The sequence below is a fragment of the Vitis vinifera genome, chromosome 18 (assembly GCF_030704535.1).
Source record: "Vitis vinifera cultivar Pinot Noir 40024 chromosome 18, ASM3070453v1".
NCBI lineage: Eukaryota > Viridiplantae > Streptophyta > Magnoliopsida > Vitales > Vitaceae > Vitis > Vitis vinifera.
In genome coordinates, this window is record NC_081822.1 from 13348714 (window position 1) to 13362991 (window position 14278).

General features: G+C 35.4%; 1 protein-coding gene across 1 annotated transcript; it reads left to right on the forward strand.

Annotated features, from left to right (window-relative positions):
* Positions 1-576: 576 nt before the first annotated feature.
* On the forward strand, positions 577-14117 carry LOC100259091 (uncharacterized). The gene is made up of 6 exons (XM_002266074.4): positions 577-933; positions 8368-8500; positions 8651-8851; positions 9302-9469; positions 12559-13000; positions 13773-14117. The coding sequence occupies exons 1-5, from the start codon at positions 800-802 to the stop codon at positions 12997-12999; spliced, it is 1077 nt and encodes a 358-aa protein (XP_002266110.1). The 5' UTR covers positions 577-799; the 3' UTR covers position 13000; positions 13773-14117.
* The last annotated feature ends 161 nt before the right edge of the window (positions 14118-14278 follow it).

Below are 14278 nucleotides of genomic sequence, written 5' to 3' on the forward strand. Positions count from 1 at the left end.
AACGACAATAAAAAAATAAATTAATTAATAATAATATCCTTATATTTTAAAAGAAATCAATTTTGAGAAGTTTTTTTACTAAAAAATAATATATATAATATTCAAATATTATTTTTATAAAAATAAAAAGAATTGAATAATTTGTGAAGTTATAAAATTATATTTTATAAAAAAAAATAGAAGAAATATATTTATTATTATATTTAAATTCTTAAAATCAGCAAATATTTTTCTAATTTTTAAAAAGGGAAATAAAAATTTAAATTTCATTCTAATTTTCAGTAAGCATTATATCCAATAAAATCCACAAACCTAAAATATATGAATTTTCATTTGAATAACTTATCATGCAAAGAAGCCGTAGAATTATATTTTATCAAAAAACAAAAAAATACATGTAAAAGCATTTAAATTCTTAAGGATAAAATGGTAATTTTAAATTATTTTATAATCAAAATTAAAAAAAAATATGTAAGAACATTTAAATTCTTAAGGGTAAAATGGTAATTTTATATTACTTTATAATGATTTCCATTTCTCGTTCCCATATAACAAATGCTCCCTTAGTGGAAGATTTTTTTTTTTATTATTTTTTTTGAAGAATTTCCTCTTAGACGATGGAAAGGTTGAACGAAGGTAGACCGTAGATATAGCGTGGAAATGAGGTAACGGCCCAAATTCCAGCCCAGCCCCACTTTGGGTCATAGGTTGGATCCGAGGCCCCCATCCAATGCCCCAACTCCATTTTCTCTCTCTTTGACCAGGGTTTGAACTTTGTAGAGGCAGAGAAGGAAGGAAGATGTCAAGGGTAGTACAGCAGCCCATAGGGCAAAAGAGACTGACGAACGTGGCGGTGGTTCGTCTCAAAAAGAAGGGTATTCGCTTCGAAATTGCTTGTTATAAGAACAAGGTCCTCTCTTGGCGCTCTGGAGTGTATGCCCCAATCCCCTTTCTCTCTCTATAAAATCCCGAACCCTAATTCCCTTGGCTTAACTTCGTCAGTTCTTGGATTCTGTATTCATATCTCTACCTACTGTTATTGCTTCTAAAACTTATCCGTGTAAATCATAGAATAATGGCCAACATGCTAAATGGGTTCAAATTTCCATTCAATTTTTTCCCCAAAAAGTACTTGGGGATATTTTTAGGGATTCTAGTGTTGCGAATGTCTATACATGATTAAACGGTTATAGAAAATTAGTAATAATTCGTATAATTATTTTATCTACGAGGGATTGAACAAACTTGGGTGTTTCTTGTTGCATAATTTTACTTAATAGGATGTTGTTTTCTTTGTTTACATTGATATTTTTTGGACAATTCGGTTGAAAATTTTGTTGCTTTTGGGGGTATTACAAAATGTTAGACTTAGACTTACATGCATTCAGGTAGCCATCTTCTCCTGGCTTCTTTACTCCAACAAAAGAACTATGTCCACTCACCTGGATTGATTGATATTGCTATGTGATTTGAGGATTTCATTTGTTTGTCTGGATTTGTATAAGTGTACATAGTGTGAGCATCACTTAATCAAACATCATTAACTTTGCTAGTTACACTGGCAAAGGGCTGCATCATTGATACATGTTTACGTATTGCATGTTTTTCCTGTACAATATGTAGAGTGTATCATGGTTTATGTTTGCAAATATATGGCTTTGTTTGGTAGTGGTAAAGAACTGCATTTGTTTTCAGGAAGAAAAAAAACATAGAAAAGGTGTTTGGCAACAAATTTTCAAAATTTTTAAAAGATGTAATATTGTTTTTCATGCTTTTAAAAATCCAAGCAGATGAACAATTGAAAATGAACATGTTCTTTCTTAATTTTCAAAAATGAAAAAATTTCAAATGAAAATTCATTTTTGTTGACAAACAAGCCCTATGACATTGCTTTAGCAACTTAAAATTTAGGAGCTGAAAATTTTTATTTCTACCAATTTCATTTAGCACACATCCCAACACATTTATGTCTTATTCCTTTATTTTTTGACAGCTTGCATCGTATACTGTTTGATACTCATTCCAACAAACTGACAAACCTTGAGTTTCTTATAACTCTTTAGCAATGATAGATGATTCGCAATCATCAAACAGTTTTTGTTCATTCTATGTGTGATATTTAGAACATCCTTCAATGCTAAGCATACTGGAAAATGATCAACACAACACGTTTTGGAAACCATTTTGGTCAATTTTAATTTGTGTACTGTTATTTGTTAGTGAAATTATAGAAGAGCGTGTATATTTGAATAATTTATGCTTTTTTTAAGAACTCTCAACTCTTCATAAATTTGATATTTTATATACTATTTCACTGTTCCTTATTTACACTTAAGGCCCAGATTTATGTTATGTTATGATTTCTATCTTTTTGTTTGACTATGAAAGAATGAAGAGAATAAATTGGTGAACAAGAAAAAGAAAAAGGAAAAAGACACAAAGAAAACATAAACACAAATGAATTCATTCTTTTCATAAAATACATTTTTTTAGAGGCAAGCGTACATAATATATTGCAGACACTGATAAAAAATTGGGGGTGTGTGGTGTGGAATGTTTCATCCCCAGTATAGCCAGCGTATATAAAGGGTGTCAAAATGTTAGAAAGCAACAAAATATTAGTGTCACCCTATTGGAAAATAAAAATCTTCTTATATTCACTTTGAAAAATTAGTACAAATATATATACAACTTTTAAACTTGTACAATAAATGGAAATAAAATAAAACAACTGACCTACTCCTAAAATTCTTCCTACAAATCTTCTAAATTACAACATCCTTAGTTTACATAATCAACTAATTAAATATGCACAAAATCAGGAATAAATCAAATAAACTCCATGAAATCAGGAATAATTTTTAGATTTTGACATTCCCCCTCAAGTTGGTTCAAAGATATCTTCCATTCCTAGCTTGCCAACCATAGAGTTGAATGTAGGATTCTGGGTTGTGAGTAATGTTGATTACAGCCTTGTTATCACAATTTTTTTTTTTGATAAGTAAAGAGAAATATATTAAACAAAAAGAGGAGACACCAAACTAGTGTCCTCTAGGTATACAGGGAGTATACAAAAGCAGCCCACAGACTCTAAACCAAGGAAGAGGAGAGAATAACCCCTACCCTTACATAGAGCCTAGCCACTCAAAAAAGATAACAAGAGAACAAGGGCTCAAAACTATAAACACCCTAACCCAATACCACAAATTACATACAAAAGAATGTTTCAGCCTTTGGAGTGAAAACACCTCATTCCCAAAAGCCAACAAATTTCTTTCCTTCCATACTGACCAAAACATACATAAGGGGGTCATTTGCGACGCCTTTTTATAGGTTTTCCCCACAAATGCTCCATGTCATCCAATGAGAGTTTCCTTAACTGAACCAGAGAGAACCCAAGCCACACCAAAGAGAGAAAAAAGAAGATTCCACAATGCCCGTGTCTTAACACAATGAAGTAAAAGGTGATCCACCGTTTTTGCTTCAGAAAGGCAAAGAAAACACCTATTTGCCAAAGAGTACCCCCTCCTCTGGAGTTGCTCCAAAGTTAAGATTTTGCCCCAGGAAGCTTCCCAAGCGAAGAAAGCTACCTTAGGAGGCACATACGCTCTCCAAATACTATCATAAGGGAACAAAGCAGATCCTCCGAGCTCCAAAATAGAATGGAGCGACTTGATTGAGAAATCTCCACTTCTAGATGTTGTCCAAACCACCTTATCCTCGTCCTCCCTTTGCACCCTAAAGACTTGGATTTTTAGCATAAACTGCTCCACCATCTCAATTTCCCAATCATTAAGCGCCCTTGAGAAAAGAGGGGTCCAACCATCCCCTACACCATCTGGGTTCCACACATCCGATACCCAGGCATCTTTAGCCAAGGAAATGGCAAATAAAGAAGGGAATGACTCGCAAAGAGGCTCATCTCTACACCACTTATCCTTTCAGAATCTCACTCTCCTACCATTCCCCACGCAGTAGGCTAAACTGTTATACATACCCAACTACTCCTTTCTAATAGCTTTCCAAAGCCCTACTCCATGCCACCCACTTACGGCCCGAGTACACCATCCCCCTCCTCTACACCATATTTGTGACTGATCACTTGCTTCCACAAAGCCTCACTTTCAATGGCAAAGCGCCAATTCCACTTACCCAAGAGAGCTTTTTTCATCAAAGCTAAATTTCTCACCCCCAAACCACCTTTCTTTCTTTCCAGACAAACCGAGTTCATCCTAACAAGATGTGGCCTCTGTTCAAGACATAGGAAGTCCCTCTGAATCTTCTCCAACCTCAACCTTACTTTTTTGGGCAAAAAGAAAAGAGACATGAAGTAAACCAGCAAACTAGATTTCCAAGATCTTTGGTTTCAAATTCTTTTGCCAACTTTCCCGTAAGATTCTACATGTCTTCTACGTCATCTCCAGTGACAATTATGCCATTTACGTAAACAAGAAGTGCAGTAATCTTCTTTTTAGGTGATTGCTTGATAAAAAGGGTATGATCTCCTTGGCTTTGGTGATAGTCAGATTTGAGAAGAGACTTAGTAAATCTTTCAAACCATACCCAAGGAGACTGCTTCAAAACATACAATGATTTCTTCAATCTACAAACCTTTCCACTGTTGAATTTTCCTTCAAAACCAAGAGGCAAATCTATAAATACTTCTTCTTCCAAGTTCCCATGCAAAAATGTGTTTTTTACATCAAATTGTTGTAGAGACCATTCAAGATTTGCTGCTAAGGATAAAAGAACTCTAATTGAATTCATCTTTGTCATGGGTGCAAAAGTTTCTTGGTAGTCAATTCCTTAGGTTTGTGTGTATCCTTTTGCTACTAACCTAGGTTTATGCCTCTCAATCGAAGCATCAACTTTGTATTTAATGGTGAACACCCACTTGCATCCTACTGATTTTTTTTTTCTTTGGGCAAATCAATAATATCCCATGTTTCATTTTTGCACAAGGTTTTCATCTCCTCATTTATAGCCTCCTTCCCCCTAGGATCACTTAGAGCCTCTTGTACATTTTTAGGAACTGAATTTGAGGACAAATGAGTGGTAAAGGCCTTATATTGGTGGTAAAATCTATGATAGGATAGAAAGTTTGGCAAAGGATGTTGAGTACAACTTCTAACATTAATCTTTACGAATAGCTATAGGAATATCAAGATAGTGTCAAAACCATGATTAAGAAGAGAGAGATTAGAAGGATTAGATGTACCTCATTCTAGAGTAGAGGACTGGTTGTGTGTAAGAGAGATTGGGTATTGCTCTTGCATTGGTAGGCTTGGCCGCCTAGAATAAACCATCAAGTCTGAATCAACGTTTTCTGCTATTGCTGATTTTATGAGTTTAAACAAATAATGAGTTTAAACAAAGGTGAAAAATCAACATGGAAACCACCTTTAAGCAATAAAAAAAAGGGGAAACAAAACATCTTTAAGAAATTGAATCAAACTCTCTATTCCATCAAATTTCCCATGCTTTAGCCTTGGCCAAAGCATCCAAAACAAAATAGAGGTGTCATTCTCCATTCTACTTTTCTTCCTCACAAAACTCTGATGCTACCCCAATAAGACCTCTCTAACCAACCTTAGCAACACCCAAGACACCCCGATAAGTGCAAATTATCTGTTGCAATAAACTTACTGTTATGCGGATCAAAAAAATAAATAAAATAAAAATAAGCTTCCTGTTATACCACAATGAAGAAAGATATGGCTGATTTTATAAAAGCAACATGGGTCATTTAGAGGCCTTCCTCTTCTTCTTAATTTATCCTGTGTCAAAATTTTCTTCCAAGTCGCCTTCCATGCAAAAAAAGAAACTTCAGGAGCTCCTTTCAAAGAGCTAAAAAAAATTGGTAGAGAAATCCCCTCCTTCAAGCCTTTCCATGCTGACCTATTCTCACATCCCCTAGTCACCACAGCTTCTTGAATTTGCTAAAGTTGAATTGATCAGAACAAGCAATGAACCGAATGCCTAATGTAGAAGTTATTGCGCATTGGTGCTTTAGTTTGATTACTGGGCGACGTATTTTTATTATTATTATTGGTGATTACTGGGCGACATATTGAAAGGAAAGAAGCTTTAGTGTATTTCTGTGCATTAGTATCTTGTTAGGTAAAGAAAGACTTTTAATCCCTAGGTTGTCTTTTTCTTATCCAAAAACACAGTTGACTAATTACGTAAGCGTAAGGACCACCTCCCCACAAGAAGTCACACTGAATTTTTCCCAATGTTATATGGACCCCCTTGAAGGAAAAACTAAACGAAGTGCTCTTCAAAATGTAAATCTGCCACCATTAGACAACTATTAACTTTCCATTAGGGTAGTATTCTAATGTGCCTTTCCTCCATCGCATCCCAAACAATAGAAGATTTGAAAGGAGCATAGGTGGAAGGCAACTGACCCAGCCTGGAAGGCTTAAGTTTTCTCCCAGGTTAGACTCAACTCTGAAATGGCTTCAAACCAAAAAAGAGTCCACCTCAAATACAAAATTTGATTAGAGGACACATCATTAAAAAAAATGAGTAAATGGAAAACCTCCACCACTTCTCCCTCCTCCCCCCTCCCCGACACCAGTTATTTTTAATAGACAAAATGAGGATACATATTAAAAGCATTTAAGAAAGGGTGCACCAAAGTACACATGATGTAAACAAAATGCACATCAGGCAAACAAAAAGAAAGTAAGCCAACAAAAAACAACCACTCTCTCCTTAGTTAGAACCCAACCAATAAACAAAATCTATCATGGTCATGGAAGTGTCATCTATGTACTCTTTAAGCCAATCCAAAAATATACGCATGAAGGAGGACTTGATTGTCTGTTCTGAGTGTTTTGTATCGCTGAAAATTCTTATATTTCTTTCCATCTAAAGTGTTCAAAAAGGCACAAAGGAGCAGCTCTCCAAACTTTCTTTTGCTTTTCACTAAAAAGTAGCCATGCTAACTCCATAGATTTCCTCTTAAAGGAGTGTAGCACCCAAGTCACACCAAAGAGAGAAAAAACTAGTTGCCACAATATTCTTGCTAAGGAACAATGAAGGAGCATACGATCAATCGACTCACATGTAGCATCTATTTGGCATACTCTAATCTTTCCTTCTTAATCAATCAAGTGTTAACCCCCTTCCTCAAGTGATTTCCCAAGACAAGAAACCAACTATCATTGGCACCCATGGATTCCAAAATATGATTGTGAGGAAAGGCTCACTGGTTCATTGAGCTAAGGAAGCATAGAAGGATTTGATAGTAAGCTTGTTGCTCTTGGATTTCTTTCACCCCAATTTGTCTTCCTCATCCCTTCTAACTAAGCATGAATGTAACCTCTGAAAAAAGTCTCTGCCACTTCCAATTCCCAATGATACAATTATCTATAGAAGTGAGGACTCTAATGGCCACCCTTCCCTTTCTGCTCTCGCATCTCAGCTACCCAAGGATCTTTTGCAACCGCAATAGAAAATAACTCCAAAAAAGACAGTTCCAAGGAATTTTCACCACACCATATCTTTCTAGAATTTAATTCTTTTGTCATTGCCCACATAGAAGCAAGTTTTGCTTTTAAAAGTCCTCCATCTGAAGCTTTCCAAACACCCACATCACAGCTATCCCTCACTAACCTTGAACACCAAACCCCCCTCATGTGCTCCAAACTTTCTTGTTATGACCTACTTCCAAAGGGTTTCCTTTTTTGTAGTGAATCTCTGTTTACTGAGCAAAGTCGTGTTAAGGGTATGCAGATAACTGATGCCGAGACCTCCCTTTTACTCATCTAAATAGACAATAGACTAGTTAACCAGATGAGGCCAATTCCTACCAGCCCTTAGGAAGTCGCTTTGAATATGTTCCAATCTTAAGCTCACCTTTTGGGGAATAGCAAAAGAGGATATAAAATAGATAGGCAGATTTGACAAATTACTATTGAGAGTCCCTATGACTAAAACAAACAAATAAGAAGAGAGCAGATGCCATGGTCATAACCCCCTCGAGCTCCAAAGAAGCCAAGAGGAAAGTCTGATATTAATCTTATACAATAAGTCCTCTTTGGCCAAACCCCATCCTACTCAACAGGAAGGAGGAAATTCCAATTTACATGATCATAAGGTTCTTTTCATAAAATACATGCACTGAACTATGTGTATATACATGTGTTTCATGTCTATTCTTTGGTGTTGTGTCCAACACTTAGCTGTCTTAAAGCCTGATTAGTTCGCAGATAAGTGCTTCTAATTAACAATTTTTTTGTTTTCCTTTGTGATGGATGAATTATAGTTGTCCACTCATTTTATTTTCTTTTTCATTTGTTTGAATATTGAAGTTCTTTAAAATGTAATTATTCAAATCTTTACTAAATTCTTACACAGAGAGAAAGATTTGGATGAAGTATTGCAGTCACATATTGTTTATTCAAATGTTTCAAAAGGAGTTCTTGCCAAATCAAAAGATTTGGAAGCAGCCTTTGGGAAAGAGAGAGATCAGACTGAAATTTTGTTGGAGGTGAGTAAAATTCATTATCATACTTTTGAATATACCATTCTGGTAAGTCATTCATATACCATGTTTTGTGAATGTTAACCTGCTACAAACTTTCAGTTGGTTTGATTTATTCTAGAGGGTGTTGCTTTACCGATTTCCTTGTGGTGGTAGATTTTGGACAAAGGAGAGCTTCAGGTTGCAGGAAAGGAGAGAGAATCTCAGTTATCAAGTCAGTTTCGGGATATTGCCACAATAGTTATGCAGAAGACCATCAATCCTGAAACACAACGTCCATATACCAGTAGCATGATTGAGCGACTAATGCATGAAATCCATTTTTCTGTTGATCCCAACAGCAGCTCAAAGAAGCAGGTTATCTGATTTGTTTTACTGTAACTTGACAATAAAAAACTGAGTCTTATGAATCATAGTAATTTTTTAGCTTGTAAACATTACCATGCATGTAAATATTAAATTTATCATTCAATTAATTAATAATTCACTGCTTTTTAGTTTGTGTATCTTAAACAAAATTTTTTTTTTTTTTTTTTTTTTTTTTTGATAACCGTGAATGTCCGGGCCAGCTTATGCGCACCTCGACTAATCCCACGGGGTCCTGAAGTTAACGACCGGGTAAACCTCCAGTGGCCCTGAGGGGACTTGAACTGGTATCTTAAACAAAATTAACTTCCTGCATTTCATATATGCCTTTGCAATATTTGATCTAGTTTTCCTGTCCTCTTGAAGTTGTGTTGATGTGGATTCTATATTTATTCTTGATAGCAAAAATTCCATTTTCATGCTATGCTGTTTCTTCTGCAGGCACTAGAGGTTATTCGTGAGCTTCAGAAGCACTTCCCCATAAAACGCTGTCCAATGAGACTGCGGCTCACTGTTCCTCAACAGAATTTTTCTTCTCTTCTAGAGAAACTCAATGTCTGGAATGCTAGCATTGTTTCAAAAGATGAATCTGGGGGTCAACTATCCATTGTAAGTTTGAGATCTCAACCTTAAACTCTAAAGTATTCTATTTTGAGCTTAATGGATTTTGAAGTGTTATTTTTATTTTTTTTTATTTTATTTTTTTTGAAGAAGAAGAGACATAACATTATATATTATAAGATCTACAACATGTTAGAGTGCATGATATACATGGTGGACCTAAATCTTACAAGATTTAACTTTTAGGAAAATTGGTTGATCAATATGGTATTATAACCTTGTTTATTTCCCCATTTATTGTGTAAGTCCAAAAGAGATTAATTGTAGTTGTTTGTCTACTAGCCCGAGTTTCTCTCCATGTGTGGGTATGGAGCAAGAAAGGGCGTTAAAGTGCATGATATGCATGGTGGACCCCAATCCTACTAGTTTAAGTTTTTAGGAAAATTGGTTGTTCAATATGGTATTAGAAGTCAAAATTCCTCTAGCATCCTCACACATAATTCAAAACATATTCCTAGGAAAAGAAATCATCTATATCTATTCATCATCAATACTATGACCAAGATGAGCAATATATAATAAACTAGCCTATTTGCTTTCACAAAAATATGACTACATATAACGTCAAACTCATTGATCATCAATCAAATATCCTTGACTAACTAGCAACATTTGCATGAAACTTAATTAACCTGTTAACAATATCAATAACTATTTTGAAATCACCTTCAATACTTTCGTTGAATTGTTTTGCTAAGTTCATTCCCCAAGGCTTCACACCCAGCTACTATAATAATTGATGCTTGACCCATTAATTTTGTACCCTGACAAAAATATTACCATCATGTTTTTTAATAATGCAACCCATTGTACTAGATTTCCCAGTACCAACCCTAGGGCCATCAAAATTAAGTTTGAAACCTCCATGTTTAGGAGGATTCCACTTGATCCATATACTCAAATTCCTGTTAGGAATACAATGATAACCAGCTCTAAAATCACTCAAACAGATTAGCTGTACCAAGTGTTCAGATTTAGTTTACCCATCATTAACTCATGTTACTGGTTGGAATTCAAATATAATTATATATGTTAGCTTGCTTAGCATCATGTACAATAATCTTTATCTATTTCTTTATCTGGAATATATAATGAATAGGGGTCCCCTTCAGGCCTTTTCTAGAGCTCTAGGAGATTTGAGACAAGGAGACCCATTGTCTCCTTATTTGTTCATCTTGGCAATGGAGGCTATCTCCATGCTTGCTCTCTAGGGCAAAGGAAGGTGGTTTTTTTTATGGTTTCCTGGTCAAAGGAAGACATGATGTAGGAGTGGAGGTCTCCCATTTATTCTTTGCAAATGATACCCCCATCCTTTGTGACGCTAGTAAGGAAAATTTTGAGCACCTAAGTTGGGTCTTCGTGTGGTTTGAGGCATGTTCAAGGCTAAAGATTAATCTGGAGAAAAGTGAGTTAATTCTAGTTGGGAATGTCCCAAATATGGAGGAGCTTGCTGAGGTTCTAGGGTGCAAGGTGGGTGTTCTCCCAACCACCTACTTAGGTCTCCCTTTGGGTGCTCCTTACAAGTCTTCTAGGATTTGGAAAGGGGTGGAGTAGTTTCAAAAAAGGCTTGCTTTGTGAAAGAGGTAGTATTTCTCAAAAAATGGAAGACAAACACTGTTTAAGAGCACTTTATCAAACAATTAAAAGTTCTTTTTTGTATAACTTTTGGGATTGGGTTAGATTGTATATTGGGGATGGTTCTATGTTGTTGTTAGATTTTGTGAACTGGTTAGGCTCTTCGTAGGGGGCGGTTGATGGTTTTTGTGTGTTCATGCTTTCTTTCTCTTTGTTTGCTTTGTATACATCATATATACTTTTTAAATATTAATACAATCTGCATTTACCTATCCAAAAAAATAAAATAAATAGGGTGGAGTAGCTTTACTTGATAGCTGTTGGAGTGTTTACAAAATCAACCAGGAGAACATAGTTTAAATCAAGTACCAAAACTCCAAGACTATGCCCTTTATTTGACTCATTTTGAATGATGCAATGGAAGAACTGGTGATTACCACCATTTGTTCCCCCACCGCCTACCAAAAACATATTAAAAATGAAAAGAAGAAAGTATAAAGAAACCAAAAAAGCCTTTATAACTTGACTTGTCATAAATAAGCAATGGTCATTGGGAGGTCAACATTCATTCCTTTCATATGGTCTTAAGAGACAATGGTGACAAATTGGGAGCCATTTACTTGTGCAATAATTTGGAGTAGTACATTTTAAATTTTTTTCAGAAAGCAGTTACTGAGGCAGTAATATTCAGCAAGCTTTTTAGGTTTTTTTTTTCCCCCTGGTGGGTGCATAGGTAGGGGCTTAGAATCAATTTGAATGGATGGAAAATAATGCAGGTTAAAGAAAATCATCATTTTGGAATCATCCATGGTGATTCAAGAGTTTTAATTATTCTAGAACTAGTCTTAAATTTTATATACCTTTGCAATAAACTCACCTATTAAAATATCCTACACAACAAATTCTGATTTTTTTTTTTTTTTTTGCTCTATCAAGAGCTAGAAGTACTTTCTTGGGTTATTGCTCTAGAGAAGGAGAGCATTTCTGACTTGCTTTGATTTAGAATTATGAGGGCCTCTACCCAAAGTTTAAAATTGTAGGTGAAAAATGTTTCTGCTTTAATAGGAACCAAATCTGGTTAATAAGCCAAATTTGCAATTTAGAAATTGAGCATGTCCTGGTAATTTAACAAAATTATAAAATTTAAAAAAAATAAAAACCCTAGAAATGGGGCATTCCTTCTAGTCATATCTTTATGTTATTGATGGACTGATTGAAGTGAAAGTATTAAAAAGGTTTTTCTAAACTGGTGTATGCAAATTCCCTCATTGAAGTTGGCTCAATTATGAAGTGAGTAAAAAGATTGTATTAAATCTGTAGGCTTGATGTACAGCTGATTGATACACAATTGAAGTGTTAGGATGTTCCTTTTTTGTATTTTTCTTTTTTGTTTGTATTTTATTCTTTGTAGTCAAATAAAGATATCAGTATCTCACATTCTTTTGATATTGATTTTCTTCTATTTTTACTTCCTGGAATTCAACATCTTTATTCTTTTGCAGATCTGTGAAATGGAGCCAGGTATTTTCCGAGATTGTGATGCCCTGGTGAGGAACCTGCAGGGAAGGTTGGAAATTCTTGCTGTCTCTCTGCACATGGAGGGGGACACCCATGTGGATGATTATGATGATCATGAGCATGTGCCATCAAGGCTACCTAAGGAGTCTGCAGATCCTGTGCTCCAACTGAGTGAGAAAGTACAGAGACAGACAATCTCTGTGGGAAGCAGTAGTACTGAAGGGGAGGTAAAACAAAACAAGTGCAGCACATGTGATGCGTTTGTAGGGGATTCCAAGCAGTATAGAGAACATTTTAAAAGTGAGTGGCACAAGCATAATTTAGGACGCAAAACTAGGCAACTCCCTCCCCTTTCTGCAGAAGAGTGCCTGACTGATATGGAAATGAATGACTTGAAGGCAGATCTGAAAGATTATTCATTTTGAGGTGGGGCTATATTTTTAGTTAGCACTAGTTTCTGTTATACAAAGGTTTTCATAACCTTATCTACAAGTTCATGATGTCTAATGACAAAACTAGTAGGTAAATTGAAGTATAAATAGGAAATTCAGCAGAATAAGGATCTGGTTTATGGCTCTTGGCCAATATATATACTAGAAAACTGTGACAATACAAAATTTTCCATATATATATTATGTGTGTGTGCATTCACACCAAATTTGTATGGTAGAGTAGGGGCTAGCGTAGTATCAAGGGAAGCTACAGAGAAGTTCTAGAGAGTTTCAGAGTCTGTTAGCTTTTGTGGGATGTAGGAGTTGTAAGACTGGGAAGTTGATCTATTGGAGTTCTTAGAAAGTTACCTCATACATAAGATTGCTCAATTTATTTTTTATATTTTGAAATAACATCAAAGGGTAAGGAATCATACTGACCCTGTTTGTGTTTGTAAACACACACACAACATGCTAATATAGAAGCCCTTGGGAGGTTCCGTAGCAAATTTAGTCTATGAATGGCATGAACATTTCTTCCAAGTTACAGTACTGATGAGAATCTACTGCCAAATATATAGCTGGCAATTGACAAGTTGGTGGGTCAACATGACCTTTTCCTTCTTTTATTTTCACTATAGGATGATATAAATGGGCTACTTTCTTCTATTAGGTCTCTCCTTCTATTAACTGTGGTTTTGATGGCTAGATGTCTAAAGTTTTTAGTTGCATCATGTATTATCTGACTGTTGGTTGTATTTTGACAGGTTTGGGCATATACTGACGTTAGCAGATGAAGTGTAGGGCAGCATCTCCAAATTACCTATAGCCACTGTGTGTTTACATTACCCTGGGATCAGTGCTGTGTATAACCGAGTTTTGAAGCCCCAGCCCTTTTTGGTCTGTCAGATACCTACCCAAGGTGAATGGGGTTTTGTCATATGTCTACATGGTAACAATCAAGTGAGTTCACATGTAAAAGAGACCCATATGAGTATTTACACCATATAACTTAAGGATGCACGACATCTGAAAAATTCCCTGAAACTCTCTATGAAGCCTCGAACTGAAGTCGATTTCAGTCCTTTGAGGACGGTATTTCAAGTTTTTAACCTCTTTTTTAAACACTCTAATCATAGACTGTTAGCAATGAAGAGAAATAACATTGCTCTTATTTCTGCATTAAGTTCTTTTCTAAATTGAAAGATTTTTTCAATAAAATTATCTATATAAACAAATAAGTTACATTGGGTGAGGTCTGAATGGATTGGGT